The 16,970-nt window shown below is 35.2% G+C and overlaps 1 protein-coding gene across 3 annotated transcripts; it reads left to right on the top strand.

The window, feature by feature from the left end:
- Positions 1 to 5,896: 5,896 nt before the first annotated feature.
- LOC133306642 (histone deacetylase 6-like) lies at positions 5,897 to 14,748 on the top strand. Of its 3 annotated transcripts, none has more exons than XM_061506964.1 (6): positions 5,897 to 6,520; positions 7,103 to 7,543; positions 7,645 to 7,787; positions 13,029 to 13,119; positions 13,200 to 13,321; positions 14,395 to 14,748. In XM_061506964.1, the coding sequence occupies exons 1-6, from the start codon at positions 5,963 to 5,965 to the stop codon at positions 14,447 to 14,449; spliced, it is 1,410 nt and encodes a 469-aa protein (XP_061362948.1). In that variant the 5' UTR covers positions 5,897 to 5,962; the 3' UTR covers positions 14,450 to 14,748. The 3 variants fall into 3 exon arrangements, with proteins under 3 accessions (XP_061362948.1, XP_061362947.1, XP_061362949.1); XM_061506963.1 differs by having other exon boundaries at positions 14,392 to 14,748; XM_061506965.1 differs by having other exon boundaries at positions 13,029 to 13,123; positions 13,204 to 13,321.
- The last annotated feature ends 2,222 nt before the right edge of the window (positions 14,749 to 16,970 follow it).

The raw sequence follows: 16,970 nt of genomic DNA, 5'->3' as shown, positions 1-16,970 counted from the left end.
ATTAAAACAACTGTTTTCTTTTTGGATACCAATGTGATGGGCAGTTGGACATTAAATGCCTTAACTGCCACCACAAATGGTCATTAAATTATTCGATTTAAAGATTAAAATTCGACTTTTAAAAGATATTCTTTTCCCACCATCCATATTTAAATTAAAAATTTTAAACCATTTCAAATTTCAAATTTCAGATCAGACAACCAATTCCAACATAAAAAGCAATTAAAACACCTGATTATCCAATTAAAATTTCCAATTTCAAAACCATATTTATTAATTAATTATTCTTTTATGTCTGCCACCACAAATGGTCATTTAATTATTCGATTTAAAAATTAAAATTTGATTTTTAAAAGAAATTCTTTTCCAACCATCCATATTTAAATTCAAAATTTTAAACCATTTCAAATTTCGAATTTTAGATCAGATGACCAATTTCAACATAAAAAGCAATTAAAACAGCTGATTTCTTTTTGGATACCAATGTGATGGGCAGTGGGACATTCAATGCCTTGTCTGCCACCACAAATGGTCATTAAATTATTCGATTTAAAAAATAAAAATTCGATTTTTAAAAGAAATTTTTTTCCCACCATCCATATTTAAATTCAAAATTTTAAACCATTTCAAATTTCGAATTTTAGATCAGATGACGCATTCCAACATAAAAAGCAATTAAATCAGCTGATTATACAATTAAAATTTCGAATTTTGAAACTTATTAAACAGCTGATTATCCAATTACCGGATTAACCACATATTTATCATTCCAATAAAACAATTGAAAATATTGTGGAAAATAACTAATGACAAACAGATAAACTTGTATTCCAGAATATGCATAAACATTACTTTGTCTACAGGAACGCTCCTATTTGAAGTTAAACACGGAGGAAGTGATTACCAAAACACAGCAATAAAAAACTACAATTATATTGTTCAATCCCAAACAATCTCCAAAACAAAAAACAAAAAACTTTCAAGTGACGTTGTTCCAGCTTCCAAGTGACATTGTTCCAGCTACGCGTCTTTCAGAACAGCATCAAATCTAAACAGAAACAAAAAAATAACGACGTATTAACAGACACATCACACTCACGATTATAAATAAAAAAAGCTACACAAAGAAAAAAATAATGGGTAAGTACTCAACTCTTTCTCTAGCTTAATCTTCTTAGGAGGACGGACAACTGATGAATTAAAATCGTCTTGAAGGGGATCATTAGGATTCATTAACGGCGTCAGCATTGATAGCGAAATATCACCAACGTCTGCACTATCACACGTCTGACTTTCCACATCCTTGTCAGAAACAAATATTGTTTGAAATTAACTTATGTTTTGCAATAAAACTGCATGCAACATTTTTTTGATTAATTCATAAGCAATAATTTCGAGATACCGTAGCTCTTTCCGGTTCTGCTGATGCAACGACACTGTCGCAAGCCTTGTCAAATAATCCTTCATCCTGCATTTAAAACAAATATTTTGAAAAAAATCAAATCCATTGAAACGCAGAATGAGAACAGCAAAACCTAAATAGAAATAATAATGTTAATAAAAAAATAACTCACATTCGTATCCACAACAGTCTTAAGGAAGGATGTGATTACAGGTTCGCTTATACATACTTTAGAAATCTGATACCTAGGCTCACTGTATGAGTCCAAATTATTTTTTTTCACATTCACTTTAAACAACATGGATTTATCAATAAGAACATTAAGTTCCTTAGGATAGTGCTCGAAATCATCACCCTGCAAAAAAAATATTAATGAAATTTTAATAAGAACTTTAAATGAATAAAAAAATGAGTGGAATAAGAACACAAACCCTTTTGAAATGCTGCTCACGTAAATCCGCAGCACTCATGCCCAACAAAGCAACACAGTCTCTATCAAACAGAATGAAAGATGCAGAATCAGTGTGATCCACAACTCTCAACTGCACACAAAATCTGCAACACATGACCACCGATTGTGTTATTTATAAATAAAATGAACGATCTAATAATAACAACAACAAAAATAGATATAAAATCTTACTTTGGATAATAATCATCAAAATGTTTTTGGCAGTTTTTACAATACCATTTCTCGAAATCTTCATAAACAGAATATGGACATTTATTACAGGACTTGTACCACCATTTATATTTGCTCTCAATCGATTTTATGGTTCCATAAGTAATGCAAGTAGTAACCTCACTGCAATTCTTAACATCACTGATACACTTCCTTTCCGTCTCTTTCAGGAAATCATTCTCAAAAGAATATGAGGACTGACTTGATAACTGAGACAACGTGTAACCGCTATCAATGACATCAGACGAAAGCCTAAAAAACAACAACATTACAAATAATCGGCGATAAATAATAAAGAAAAGAGCAGAATAATGGAATAACAACAGCTCACACCTTTTTTTGAAGTCGACAATCTCTGGTACACTGGGACCGATAATTATCCTCGTCGTATACTTTGTATTTGTTATTCCAATTTTTCCTTTAAAATTTATTATTAATTTCAAAACCATAAGGAGGGAAATAAACTAAAACATTCCATTATGAAATCATAATCAAATATTTATGTGAACTCACCCCTGAAACCCTTTATTCTAGCAAGCTGAACTATCATCACGTTTGGAGGAGATTGATTACTCCCCAAAATTTGTTGCACCTGGTCCACGTAGTCCTCCCAGAGAGTGCACTCGAGCTTGTGACCCCTACTTGCACAGTTTTTGCAACAAATCACAAAATAGAATTTTACATCAAATGAACATAACACATAACAAATAACCAATAGATACTTGAGGTTATCAAGCTCCACGACAACCATTTTTGTCTTCATACCGGAGATAATATGCTCACGAACTTCCCATATTCCATAAACTAAACCGATGACATCTACACATTAAGGATGGTTAGACATATGATATTGTCACACAAACAACAAAAACATGACTTAGTGGACAGTTCAAAATCTACAAACCTACTAAATAAGGGGAATCAAAAGACTCTTTCTCTATAACGTCAAAATCTACAAAATCAAATCCATTGGTGGGAATAGCAGAATCAATAGTGGATTTTACATCAGTCCTCAAGTTGAAGGACAAACGATAATCATGCTTAGTTGGCCTGAAACTCACACTATTCAAACCAACTCCAAATTTTTTTTATGAAATAAACTTCTCCTTCGTGAATTTTGTTACGGACATTTAGGGTGCGCATGACAACCTTCCCGGAATCAATTCTTTTTTAATTTCTGTTCCCGGGAATAGAAATGGATAGGAAACTCGTTTGGTAAAACCAGTTTATTTTTTTGTTCCCGAGATGAACCGATTTAATTTTTGTGCTGGGGAACAGAAAAAAAAATCAAAAAATTTCTGCTTTTTTGTTCCCGGGCTCAAAATGAGAAACAGTTATCTCTCTCAATCACTCTCCACCTCTACCATCATCATCACCACCACCATCATTCCGACACGACTGTCGCCACCATCGACGTCGCCGCCATCGTACCACTAGTGCCGTCGTCACCACCCCTCACCACCACGATGTCACCGACACCATTACCCACACCTCCACCCATCACTACCACCATGCCACCACCACCACAACTACCATCGCCGCCGCCACTTTCACCGCCATCAAGCACCACCACCATCATCGCAACCATCGCCATCACACGCCAGTGCCACCACCCCCATCGCCATCACTACCACCACCACAATGCCACCACCACTACCATTGTCGCAACCACTACTGTCTTCACCACCATCGCCGTCATCGCCGCCACCAACCACAACCACCATCGTCACAGCCATTACCGTCATCACCACACCATTGCCACCATTACACCAACGCCACCACTACCATCACCAAGCCATCACCACCATCACCACCACCACCACTGTCACCTACCACCACCGCTGCAACCATTGCCACCACCACCACCATCATGTCACTGCTACCACTGTTGCCGCCACCAACCACCATACCCACCACCATTATCGCTGCCACTGCCGTCACCTCCACCACCATCATCCCCACCACTACCACCGTCGCTGCCCCCATTATCACCGCCATCGTCGCAGCCACTACCGTCACAACTGCCGTACCGCCACTGCTACCGTACCGCCGCCGCCGCCACCACAACCACTCCATATGGAAAGGAAAGAGTTGATCCGATTTTTTTTATATTTAATAAGAATTATTTTTTATTATATTATTTGTTGTGTTATCAAACACAATTCTTATTCTCGGAATAAAAATGGAACATGTTATCAAACACATTTTTTTTCACAGAAACTGTTCCAAGGCACAGAAATAGAAAAGAATTGTTTCTTTTCAGAAACAGTGCTCGGGAATAGAATGGTTGTCATGCACACCCTTAAAGAACCCTTGATAGCAGCGTGGACCCTTCCACCACTAATTATTTAAACTCCCACTAATCAAATTTCGAATTTTAGATAGATGACGCATTCCAACATAAAAAGCAATTAAATCAGCTGATTTCTTTTTGGATACCAATGTGATGGGCAGTGGGACATTCAATGTCTTGTCTGGCACCACAAATGGTCATTTAATTATTCGATTTAAAGATTAAAATTCGATTTTTAAAAGAATTTCTTTTCCCACCATCCATATTTAAATTCAAAATTTTAAACCATTTCAAATTTCGAATTTCAGATCAGACGACCAATTCCAACATAAAAAGCAATTAAAACACTTGATTATCCAATTAAAATTTCGAATTTCAAAATCATATTTATTAATTAATTATTCTTTTATGTCTGCCACCACAAACGGTCATTTAATTATTCAATTACAAAATTAAAATTCAATTTTTAAAAGAAATTCTTTTTCCACCATCCATATTTAATTTCAAAATTTTAAACCATTTCAAATTTCGAATTTCTGATCAGACGACCAATTCAAACATAAAAAGCAAATAAAACACCTGATTATCTAATTTATTTTGTCTGTCAGCTCTCTTGATTCTTGATTGTTATGATATTTGAATCAATTATATAACAAAGATAATGTCTTTGTTATATCATTATTGTGTATATATTTTTAAAAAAATAACCATAACGAAATTGTGAATTGAATGACGATCAGGTCTTCAACAATTGTGAAATTTGTTTTTGTTTATATTGATCTCCATGAATAGAGATCGTGAATGCATGTCCGTGAAAAGAGTTTTCTTTTTATTGAATTTAAAATTTCGAATTTTAGATTGTGCAAAATAAATACATAATTTCGAAATTTAATTGATAAACCATTTAAAAATTTCAAAAATTCAATTTTTAAAAGAATATTGGTATGATAGTTTATCTGATATGATAGTTTTGCTTTTGGGATTTAATTTATTTTGTCTGTCAGCTCTCTTGATTCTTGATTGTTATGATATTTGAATCAAATATATAACAAAGATAATGTCTATATAGCAAAGATAATGTCTTTGTTATATTATTATTGTATATATATTTTTAAAAAAATAACCATAACGAAATTGTGAATTGAATGACGATTAGGTCTTCAACAATTATGAAATTTATTTTTGTTTTCATGGAGATCATGAATGCATGTCTGTGAAAAGAGTTTTCTTTTTATTGAATTTAAAATTTCGAATTTCAGATTGTGCAAAATAAATACATAATTTCAAAATTTAATTGATAAATCATTTAAAATTTCGAATTTCAGATGAGATGACTAATTCCAACATAAAAAACAATTAAAACAGTTGATTTTTTTTGGATACCAATGTGATGGGCAGTGGGACATTCAATGCCTTGTCTGCAACTATTATTCGATTTAAAAATTAAAATTCAATTTTTAATATATATAGATTTTAAAATTTATGGTATGCACGGACTATATTATAGAGAGAGAAATTCAGAGAGGGAGGGAAAGAGAGGAGGAGGGAAAAGAAGGGTTTGGTTTATTGAATCTGAATTGGAAGCATGGGTAGCGGTGAAATGGCAGAGGGTGGTGCATCGCTACCCTCGGTGGGTTCAGACGCAAAGAACCGTAGGGTTACCTACTTTTACGAACCCACCATCGGAGATTACTACTACGGTCAGGGTCACCCAATGAAACCGCACCGTATACGTATGGCCCACAACCTCATCGTCCACTACTCCCTCCACCGCCGCATGCAGATCAACCGTCCCTTCCCCGCCGCTCCCGATGACATCCGCCGCTTCCACTCCGACGACTACGTCGAATTCCTCTCCACCGTCTCCCCGGAGATCCTCTCCGAGAACACACACTCCCAATACCGCCAGCTCAAGCGCTTCAACGTAGGCGAGGACTGTCCCGTCTTTGACGGCATCTTCGATTTCTGCCAGGCCTCTGCCGGAGGCTCCATCGGTGCCGCCGTTCGGCTTAACCGCTCCGACGCCGATATCGCCATCAATTGGGCCGGCGGCTTGCACCATGCTAAGAAAGCGGAAGCCTCTGGCTTTTGCTACGTCAATGACATTGTTCTCGGTATTCTCGAGCTTCTCAAAGTTCACAGGGTATTTTTCCATTTTCTTTTCTCTTTTCTCAATATCTGGGAATTTTGTTAGGCATTTTTGTTTTTTTTTGTTTTGCTATGCTTTGAAGTCACCCTTGTTTCATTTCTAGTTTGTATTCAATGATGTTTTTCTTCGTTCGTGGCTAGTGTTAGTCCCCAAAATCGGTTCAATTTTGAACTTAGTCATAGTCATGGTTCTATTTTAATGTTTGATTTCTTATGCCAAAACATACAAACAAAATGGAATTGAGACATTCGAATTGGAATGAGTGTGACCATTCCTTTCCTATTTTTATTCCACGAAAAATAACTTCTGTAATGAACAAGAATATGATGACCTAATTTATTCGATGCCTGTTAAGCTTTTCATCAGAGTTATGACTTAGATTACTCCTGGTATCGTTTTCTCTTCTTGTTTTTGTTTTGGCGAATCAAATTATGTTTCCACTTAGTGCTTGTACAAAAAATGCCTCTGTTACTTGTAATACCAGTGTTTTTTTTTTTTTTTGCTATTTTTATCACAGGTATTTTCTTCTTTTACTGAATATATTGTTCACACTATCTATTCTATTTTGCTGGCCAGCGTGTGTTGTATGTTGATATTGATGTTCACCATGGAGATGGCGTTGAGGAGGCATTTTACACTACTGATAGAGTGATGACAGTGTCTTTTCATAAGTTTGGGGATTTTTTCCCTGGAACGGGGCACATTAAAGACACTGGGGTGGGACCCGGAAAGAATTATGCTCTAAATGTCCCACTGAATGATGGAATGGATGATGAGAATTTCAATGCCCTTTTTCGACCCATCATTCAAAAAGTCATGGACGTTTATCAACCTGATGCAGTCGTTCTTCAATGTGGAGCTGATTCCTTGTCTGGTGACAGGTTGGGTTGCTTCAACTTGTCTGTGAAGGGTCATGCAGATTGCCTTCGTTTCCTTAGATCTTTCAATGTTCCTCTAATGGTCTTGGGTGGGGGAGGATATACAGTTAGGAATGTTGCTCGTTGTTGGTGTTATGAGGTTTCTTTCTTTCTCTACTTGCGCGAGGATTATGAATAGTGCATTTTGGTGATGGTCTAATGTTACTTTTTGATTACTATCTTACTCTTTCTTTGTTTTAGACTGCAGTAGCAGTAGGAGTGGAGCCTAATAATAAGTTGCCTTACAATGAATATTATGAATATTTTGGCCCGGACTATACTCTTCATGTCGAGCCGTACAACATCCAGAACCTAAACACACCCAAGGATATGGAAAAAATTAGGTGATTTTTATATGAATTGCTTTTTGGTTGAATTACAATTGATAATTCTGATTTCAATATTTTGATCATAATAATGGAAAAAAATACTGGCAATAGATAATTATGAATGTAACTACTCAGATGCTCTATATATTTCTACAGCTAAGTCACATCCTTTCTACAAATATGATGTATGGACTTTTCAGAATCTTATGAATAGTTGCATTTAGGGTTATCAATTCCCCGCAATCCGGCTACAGTTGCGGGCACGCAACAAGTAAGAGTTGCAGCTATTGCGGCCAAATTGTGGCGCGTCGCATCGCAATTGTGCTGCAACAGGGAAACAACATTGGAATTTCAAGTTTGCCCTTGTTTTTAGTTTGTAACTGTTATTTTTTCATGTGTCTTTTGGTCTTTAATCGGGTTATAGTATGAACCTTAGCGCACACTCTCTCTCCTGTCTCTTAACAGGCATCGATTCTGACATTCTCTTGCTTTTTGCTATAAGCTGATGCATGGATATTGTAGTGCTAAAATTATGAGGTTAGAAAGAAAAAGAAGAACATGGGGGAGAAGAGTAATAGCCGAGAGAAAAAGGCAAAAATTGGGAAGGAGAAGAGAGAAGTTTGTGTTGGACAAGTGGCCTTAGGTCTAGTTAAGTACAAGTAACTCTTGAAGAAGGGGGGTAGGGGTGAATAGAGTTATCAAATTTCTAGTCGTCCCCTACATAATTTCTTACTCAACTAGTGTAGGATAGGAAGTGATAAGAAATATAGAAGTTATGAACAGTCCTTTTACAACACCTTGATATCAACTAATCAAAACAATATTAATCAAAAAATATTCTAAGTGTTGCGAAATACTCCTTTTCCTTTCCTTTGAGCTTTTTGCATCTTCTCCTTTCTTTTGAGTGAATGTGGAAGTCTTTTGCCCTTGTCCTTGATGGTCTTCTACAATCCTATCTTGCAAAACAAACTCTCCAAAGATCAAGTGTTTACAAGAATTATGTAGAATGTACCTTATGTAATGTCCCACATCGGTTGGAGAGGGGAACGAAGCATGCCTTATATAAGGGTGTGGATACCTTTCCTTGTAGGAGGCCTTTTGGGGGTAACCCAAAACGTAAAACCTTGAGCTCGACGGTGCTTGTGCGCGGGGCAAAGCGGACAATATCCTGCTACAGGGTTTGGGGCTGTTACATGTGGTATCAGAGCCTGGCCCTGAACCGGTGTGTACAGCGGGGACGCTGTATTCCCAGTGGGGGAGGATGTAATGTCCCACATCGGTTGGAGAGGGGAACGAAGCATGCCTTATATAAGGGTGTGGATACCTTTCCTTGTAGGAGGCCTTTTGGGGGTAACCCAAAACGTAAAACCGTGAGCTCTACGGTGCTTGTGCGCGGGGCAAAGCGGACAATATCCTGCTACAGGGTTTGGGGCTGTTACATCTTAGTTTATTTTATGTTCAACAAATGTTACACTTTTTAACCTAAGAACCGAAACTAGGATTAGGTGATTGACTAATGAAATCAACTTCAAATCTTTTGAAATTTTACACACTAAACCTCTGTGATATGATCTTTAATACAGTGTAAAAGTTTTCACAAAAACAGAATGCATAGTAATTAAATTCCTTTTGGCCGAATGCAAGACTTAGGGTTAACTAGGTCAATTTCAACTTAGTTTTTCTTTCTATGTTCCAATCAACCAAATGATCAAGATTCAACCCAATATGCACATCAAATACAATGTCCAGGGGTCAAATATGATGTTATATCAAGATTAATAGGAATCAAAAGAATTTCACAAGATTGTACAAAGATACACAAATTAGGTCAAAATGTGTTCTTAAAAACCCTAATTCTTGATTTTCTTATCAAACGAAATCCAAATCAATTTCTTCTTTTTGCTATGGTCTTATAATATCAAACACAAAGTAAATCAATCACAAACAAAAATTTAGAACAACTCTAGGTATTTAAATCAGTATTGGCCGAAGCTATGAAGAGTGTAATCACTTAGGTAAAATTCTAGGTTAAATTGATTTTTATTTTGATTCTTGTTTGTAGTCCTTATGAAATCTCCTTGCAATGGTCCTAATGAACAGTAGCACTATGTCCTTCCAATATATGTTCTTTATGTGATCAAGCAGTCCAATATATCAAGATATTCAAGAACAATTGAGAGGATAGAGTTAGAGAGATATACACAAGGATCTTTTTAGTGGTTTAGCAATTTGATTCCTCAAATTGTCTACATCCACCCCTAGCCTTAACCAAGGATTCTAGGGCACCTTTATTAACTTGTAATTATAGCCAATATCCAAATAGTAGTTAATTGCGCCGCAATAGCCCCGCAAGCCGCGCCGTATAGGCGTTGCGGTGCCTCACCGCAAGAAACCGCACCGCGCCGCACCGGAATGCAATAGCGGCCATTTCGATCGCATTTGCGGCCATATTGCTGTCATCAGGCAAAACGTCAAATTTGTTCTAAATTTAAATGCGTAACAGAAAAAATTTAAGTGTTTTTTAGTCTATCCGCGTCTCTTTCTATCACTTCTGCTATCTTTGCCTTTAAAAATGTTTCTTTTTGTCATTATTTCTGTCATATATCTATTCCGCTATTTCCGCAACCGACCCGCTATAACGCTATAGCGTTTTTCGGGGTTGGCCGTGACATGTCGCAATCCGCATTTGATAACTATGCCAAGAACAATAAAGGTTACAAACAAAATGGATTCACCAATCCAATCAACAATCTTGAACTTTGAACACCTTCATAATAAAGACCACAATCAATTCTTGAACTTGATCTTCTCCAAGATCAAATCAAGTATGCAATCAATACCTTATCCAAGATATGATCACTAGGGTTAAGATTCACCAATCAACAACCCACAACACTAGCTTTTTCCTCCTTGGCCGAAAACTAGCAAAACCTTAAAAACTTGATGCCTTAGTGATCTTAGTCAAGAACCACACAAGGTCTTACCCACTTGGCCTTCTCCAAAGCCAAGCACATCAACAAATCCAGCCCTTGGCCGAATATCAATCAATACAGAATTAATTGGAAAAATTCTATCAAAGCATGCAATTCTATCAAGAACAACAAATCAAGATAGAAGGCTTTGAGATAGGAAATTGTGCACCTTTTGGAACAAGCAATACAAAGCCCTATCAATCCTTGTTTTGCAACAAACTTCGAAACCTTGAAGCATGTGTAGTAATCAACAAAAATCTTCTAATCTTCAAGGGTTTAAGTTGCAAGTTGATGTAGATCTTAGATCTCTGAGTTTCTTGAAAAACTCTCACCTTTTCTCTTGCTTTCTCTTGTTTTCTCTCGTTTTCTTGGAGCTTTTCTCTCTATAATCTCTTGAATGCTTTTTGTGAATTCTGAATGATGAGAGGCTCAACCGAAAATCCTCCTTATAAAGCTAACAAATCTTGGTTCTAGAGTAACTAATTCTAGAGCTCACCTTACTTGATTATTACTTCAACTTACTTCTCAACCTTTGGATTAATCTAATGGTCAAGATGAATTTGGAAGTTGGTAAGGTGGTTAGAGATTGTTTGGCCGTGTATTTAAGAGGGGAACAAGTGCATGTGCAGCCATGTGAAGAAGTTGGGGTAGTTGAAGTTGGTTAAGGCAAAGGTGACATGGAAAACAAGACATGTTCAAAGGTAAAAGCCTAGGTTTTGAAATCTTAAACCTTATAAGTCTTTTTAGGGTTTTCTAAATGTTATATAACCTATACCATTCAACTCCTCTAAGCTTAGGCAGAATTTGATTTGTGCATTACATCCTAGGACAACGTTTTGTTTTGTACTAGGTTGTTGTCTAATGATGTTTTTTTCCACAAAACCAGGGTTTTTCTTTAGAAAAACTTTGTGAGTGTGTGATATGCTTCAAGATATCAAAGTTCAACCACACAAGAATTGTTAACATGTTTCTAAAAGAAAATTCAAGCAAACCCTATGTCTCCTCTTGATGGCTATGTTTATGTTCTTGGCCGAATTCCTTCATTCCCTTGGCTTGGATGAGTAGGTGCATGTATATTTCTTTTGTAGTCCATTTGCCTCTTCAATTGCATGTCTATTTGCATCATCAAAACTTGTATAAGATTCATCAATTATAGTGCAAAAGGTAGGGTTCATCAGTTTGGACTTTTCATCTGTTATCTTTCATTACCAACTTACCATAGATATACCCCTAGTGAGTTCTTACAAAAATAATTGACAAATGATCAGAACTGAAAATGACAATTAGAATAGGGAAATATTAGAATAACAAACTATAACATGATGAGTGATCTTTCTCTTGTTGTTACTTGGTCTGATAGTCATTTAGAAATGGAGGGATAGTGCTTTGATGATTGATGATATTATTGATAGGAAGCCTATTTCTGTCATTTTTTTTTGGGTCTCAAATTCTATTTTGGAATTTAGAAACAGAGAATAATAGGGGCTTTATTTTAATTATGAATGTCTGAATGAATGTCTTTATTTTTTAGTATTTACGTGGGTGGTATATTTAGATTTATATTGTTATATTGCAACCCAATATAGCATTATAGTGTTTTCAGGTCGGCCGCAATCCACATTTGATAACTATGGTTGCATTTGCATGAACAAGCAATAGTTTATGCATGTAAGATGACCCTTTCCATTTTGGGATCGTGTTGGTTGTGAAGGCATGTGATATTGTTCTAGACTTCAAATATATAAAGCCATCATGGCAAGTTGTCACACTATGTGCCAAGGCCTGGGACTGAACACGAGCAGAATTAAGGCATCCATTTACTCACATATATAGTGCCCTTATAAGTCTCCGTGTGTATGTTGGGGAGTGGGTTACATTGGAAAGTGGTTACAAACTTTAGATTATGATCTATATGCAAGTGCCCTTTCACCTCAACCAACAAGCTAACGTGGAGCTTTTCAGCATGAAATTTCAATATATATATACAAATCATATTAGATGTAAATGTAGTTCACTGCCACTTGAGCAATAGCTCAGACCTGACTCCCATTGAAGATGGGAAACCAGCTTTAAAAACCCCTTCCCTTAGCAAGTAAATGCTAGCTCCCTAAAGACTAAATTTTTTTAACAAATGTTATTCTGCTATGTTTAAGATTGAGCTTTGTATGTATGGTAATAGTTAAATGTTTCATTGATGGATTTTCTGTATGCTTCTATTGATAATTGCTAGGATTTGCTTGGAGCTCACTGTGATTAAAATGGATTATTTAAATTGATTTTCCAGGAATACATTACTAGAACAGCTTTCCAGACTTCCCCATGCACCCAGTGTACCTTTTCAGACAACCCCATCAACCATAAAAGTTCCAGAAGAGGTTGGTACTTGTTAAACTAGTTGCAGATATTGTTCCCCTGCCATATTTTTTTTTTAATATTATTCAGTGAACGGATTCAGGAAGAGGAGGACATGGATAGAAGATCAAAACGTCGCATATGGAGTGGTGAAGATTTTGATTCTGATCCTGATGAAGATGAGAAGCCTAGTTCAAAGAACTCTAACTTAACTGCCCATATGAGGTGAGAGTTATATATATTTTTTTGGGATAGATTATATTTACAAACTCTTGTAAACTTACACTATGTACTCCGGGGAGTACATTCTCATATGAGTGTACTTCTTGGAGTACATAGTGTAGTTTGTAAGAGTTTGTAAACAAAAAGTTTGTAAACATAACATTCCCCTATTTTTTTAAAGCTGAATAGTAAATGCTGACTATATGAGAGATTGAGCTTCTCCATCAGCTTGAGGGTTAATTTAGTAGTTAGGCCTGTGTAAGCCAAGGCCAAGGACCTGATTATAGTCTTATAAATACAGATTCATCATTTAATATAGGTGGATGTTTGACCTCAACAATTAATTAATGTAAAAGTTCAATTCTATTCGTATTAATTGGATACTCAACTGTTTTATTTTAGGATCAAATGCACTTTTCCACCCTAACTTACCAGCCTAGCTGCACTTTCTACTCTTATTTATGTAATAAACATATCACATTTTCTAATGCATTTTTTCTTTTATATTAAATAAAATCAACAAATTGTCATAAGTCATTTTCCTATTTTTCTCATTTTCCCTCACAGTGCTTGCTTATAATCTTAAATTAACCTCATACAACAGAGCTTTTAACAAAAACAGAATTTGATTTGAGTTTGTTTTATCTTGCATTTGTCTAATCTATTATTTTCAAAGCCCTTCAACCTCAGAAGCTTGAAAAGTTATAGATTAAATGAATGAAGCAAGCACTTCATTCTGCTGGAATTTCTAGAAAGATAATGTAGCGATGAAGAGGGAGAAACAAGAGAAGGGTATTTTCTGACAATTTATGTTAATTATTTTTAAATAAAGTTTAATTTGAATAAAAAAGATAATATGCCCATAGAAAATGTTAAACGAGGGTGTAATCTGCTTAATTACATAAATCGGATTGGAAAGTGCAACAAGTCTAATAAATTATGGTGACAAAGTTCATTGTTTATTTGGGATTAAGAGAAAATGTTGTTGAATAGGCCATACGATCATTTGCAAATTAATTTGATTACCATTTGGTTCTTTTTGTTAAAAGCTAAGATATACACACTCCATGCAGCAGTTGTGTTGCAGATGAGATGGAAGAAGATAAGCCAGAAGTGCATCCGTTATCTTAATACTTATAGAACAGAGCAAGTTCTAGATTAGCATGTGAAGCTTATTACTGTTTGAGTTGTATAATATTACATATTTCCCTCTCCGTGAGAGTGTATATTTTGGAGTTTAAATCTTTTGATGTATAAAGTAGGAAGCAGTGTTGCCAAATGGCGGTGTAAGGAATTTTACCATGGTGGTGGCAGGATTCCAGAAATCACCCAAAAATAACATTTCCTTGCATGTTTGCTCTGGCGGAGCTTAGCATTTGGTGCTATGGTGGTATTTAAAAGATAGATGTGAATTTCCTGATCTACCCTCTGTCCAACTTTTATGGATACCAAAATTTTGTGGTTATTTGCTGTTTCTACGAGCTATTTTAAAAAGAGGAACATACCTAAAAAAGGGTAAAAAATCTCATTTGGATGACACTGCAGTTTTTCAGAACACTATCAAATCTTTCCTTTCAGTGATTTTCTATTCTTTTTGATTATTTCTTCTGGTCTGTCTCATGCAAATTGATTTACTGTATGTTTGGAATTAGAGTTTTAGATTAATTTGATATTGTAGTTTTGATTAAAATTTAGTGAGTAAGTGAATGAATTGATTTACGTTTTAAAATAGGAAAAAGTTCACCAATGCCCCAGTGATTTGTTTCAGAATCACCTATGCTCCTGTAGGTTTTTTTCTATCACATATGTCCCTGTGTTTTGTAAAAAATAAAAAATCACAGGGACATATGTGATAAAAAAACATACCTTTTTGCAAACCACATGGGCATATGTGATAAAAAAAAATCACAGGGCATAGGTGATTCTGAAGCAAATCACAGGAGCACTGGTGAACTTTTCCTTTTAAAATATGCATTTTGATAAATTGATTTAAAGTGAGTGAGTGAAGTGATTTTAATATAATGAATGTTATCCAGATGGTACTAATAAATATTTTTGGATATATAATTTTCAAAAGGGATACAGTTTTTATTCCTTTGAGTATTTTTAGAATAGTATAAAAATAAGTTAAAATTATATTTTTGTATATATAACTAAAGGGATTTTTCTTAGAGGAGCGTTACATTGATAATTTTGTTTTTTATAAATTTATAAATTACTCTATATCTTATTAGTAAAATTTATTTAAAAGTATCTTATTGGTAAGATATAGTATAGTTTTTAAAATTTTGAAAAAAAAAAGTTTAAAATATAACCTTCCCTTTTTCTTATTTGTAAAAGCAACAAAATGTTTTTCGTGTAGGTAGTTGTAATTATAATTAAGTTTGAAGTCAAACATATTTGGTTTCATAGTGATATCAAACATGTTTGCACCACATACCAGATGTTTTGAACGAAGCAAATGAGGTTTTGGGGGTAAAACAAGGTAACGCGCCTGTCACAAACTTAAAAAACATTAGCCTCACCCAGATCATTGTCACCTGTACACCACGAAAGTTAGGGTGTGTTTGGTACAAGAGAAATTTTTTGGTGACCGGGAATCATGATTAATGGGAATTCAGTAGAAATTGAGTTTACTTGGAATCTTTGTGTTTGGTTCGCCAAAATATCACCGGGAATATTAGGTAAAAATTACTGATTCTATATTTGGTTTAGAACGAAATATGACTTGGAATATGAGGTTATTTTACAAAAATAACCCCAAACTATTTTTACTTTTGTAATTGATAGATTGGGTCTAGATTTTTATGTGTATTGAGGTATTTTTGTCTCAAAATTTATTGTTGTGCTTTCCCTTTACTTGGTATTCTAATTGGTATTCCGAATTACCATATTATTTTTGGTAATCTGAATAGTGACTTTTCTTTATAAATCAAATTACCGGTAATCCTTGGATATCCGGGAATCGTAATTTATTCCTTCTACCAAACGTGGTAATTACATTTACCAAAGAAGGATTACCGGTAATCCTCTCCAAAAACTTGAACCAAACACCCCCTTACTCTTTCATCATTTGACATAATGTAATTTTGTGTTGGTAGGTCAGCTTTTGATAGCGGATGAGAGTGGGTTGGGTTGGGTCGAGCTTTGTCTCGAAAAGTTCAAGTTTATGTCAAAAAATTTTAATTTGACCTGGTCCGATAGCATAGTACGAGTCTAACTGTTAGCCTGATCTGATCCATTTATAAAAAAATAAATAGTCTGATCTGCCCCGTTAACCTGTTAATTTTTAACCTCCAAGCAGAACATGAATTAATTTCATAAAGTACTCAATTTCTGTTGTTAAAACAAAAATCACAATTTCAACGTTCAAACAAAACCATGAATCGCAACAATAATTTATAACGATTTGCATTTAAGTTACTTTCAGAAGCAAAATGCCCAAATTAGATGAGATATATTTTATCAGATCCAACAAAATCAATCCATCCTATGTTGATTATGATGCTATTGTAGATATTGGAATATATCTTATGTCACTCCCAAAGATGGTATTGGTGGGGGATCGAACCTAGGTTCTTTCACCACTTACTTGATCACATGCACCAACTTAACTATCACCACTTGATACTACTATGAATAATATTATTTT

The sequence above is a fragment of the Gastrolobium bilobum genome, unplaced genomic scaffold (assembly GCF_033153095.1).
Source record: "Gastrolobium bilobum isolate Gb01-03AN ecotype WA unplaced genomic scaffold, APGP_CSIRO_Gbil_v1 utg5629, whole genome shotgun sequence".
Classification (NCBI taxonomy): Eukaryota; Viridiplantae; Streptophyta; class Magnoliopsida; order Fabales; family Fabaceae; genus Gastrolobium; species Gastrolobium bilobum.
This window is presented reverse-complemented; position numbering and strand designations above follow the sequence as displayed.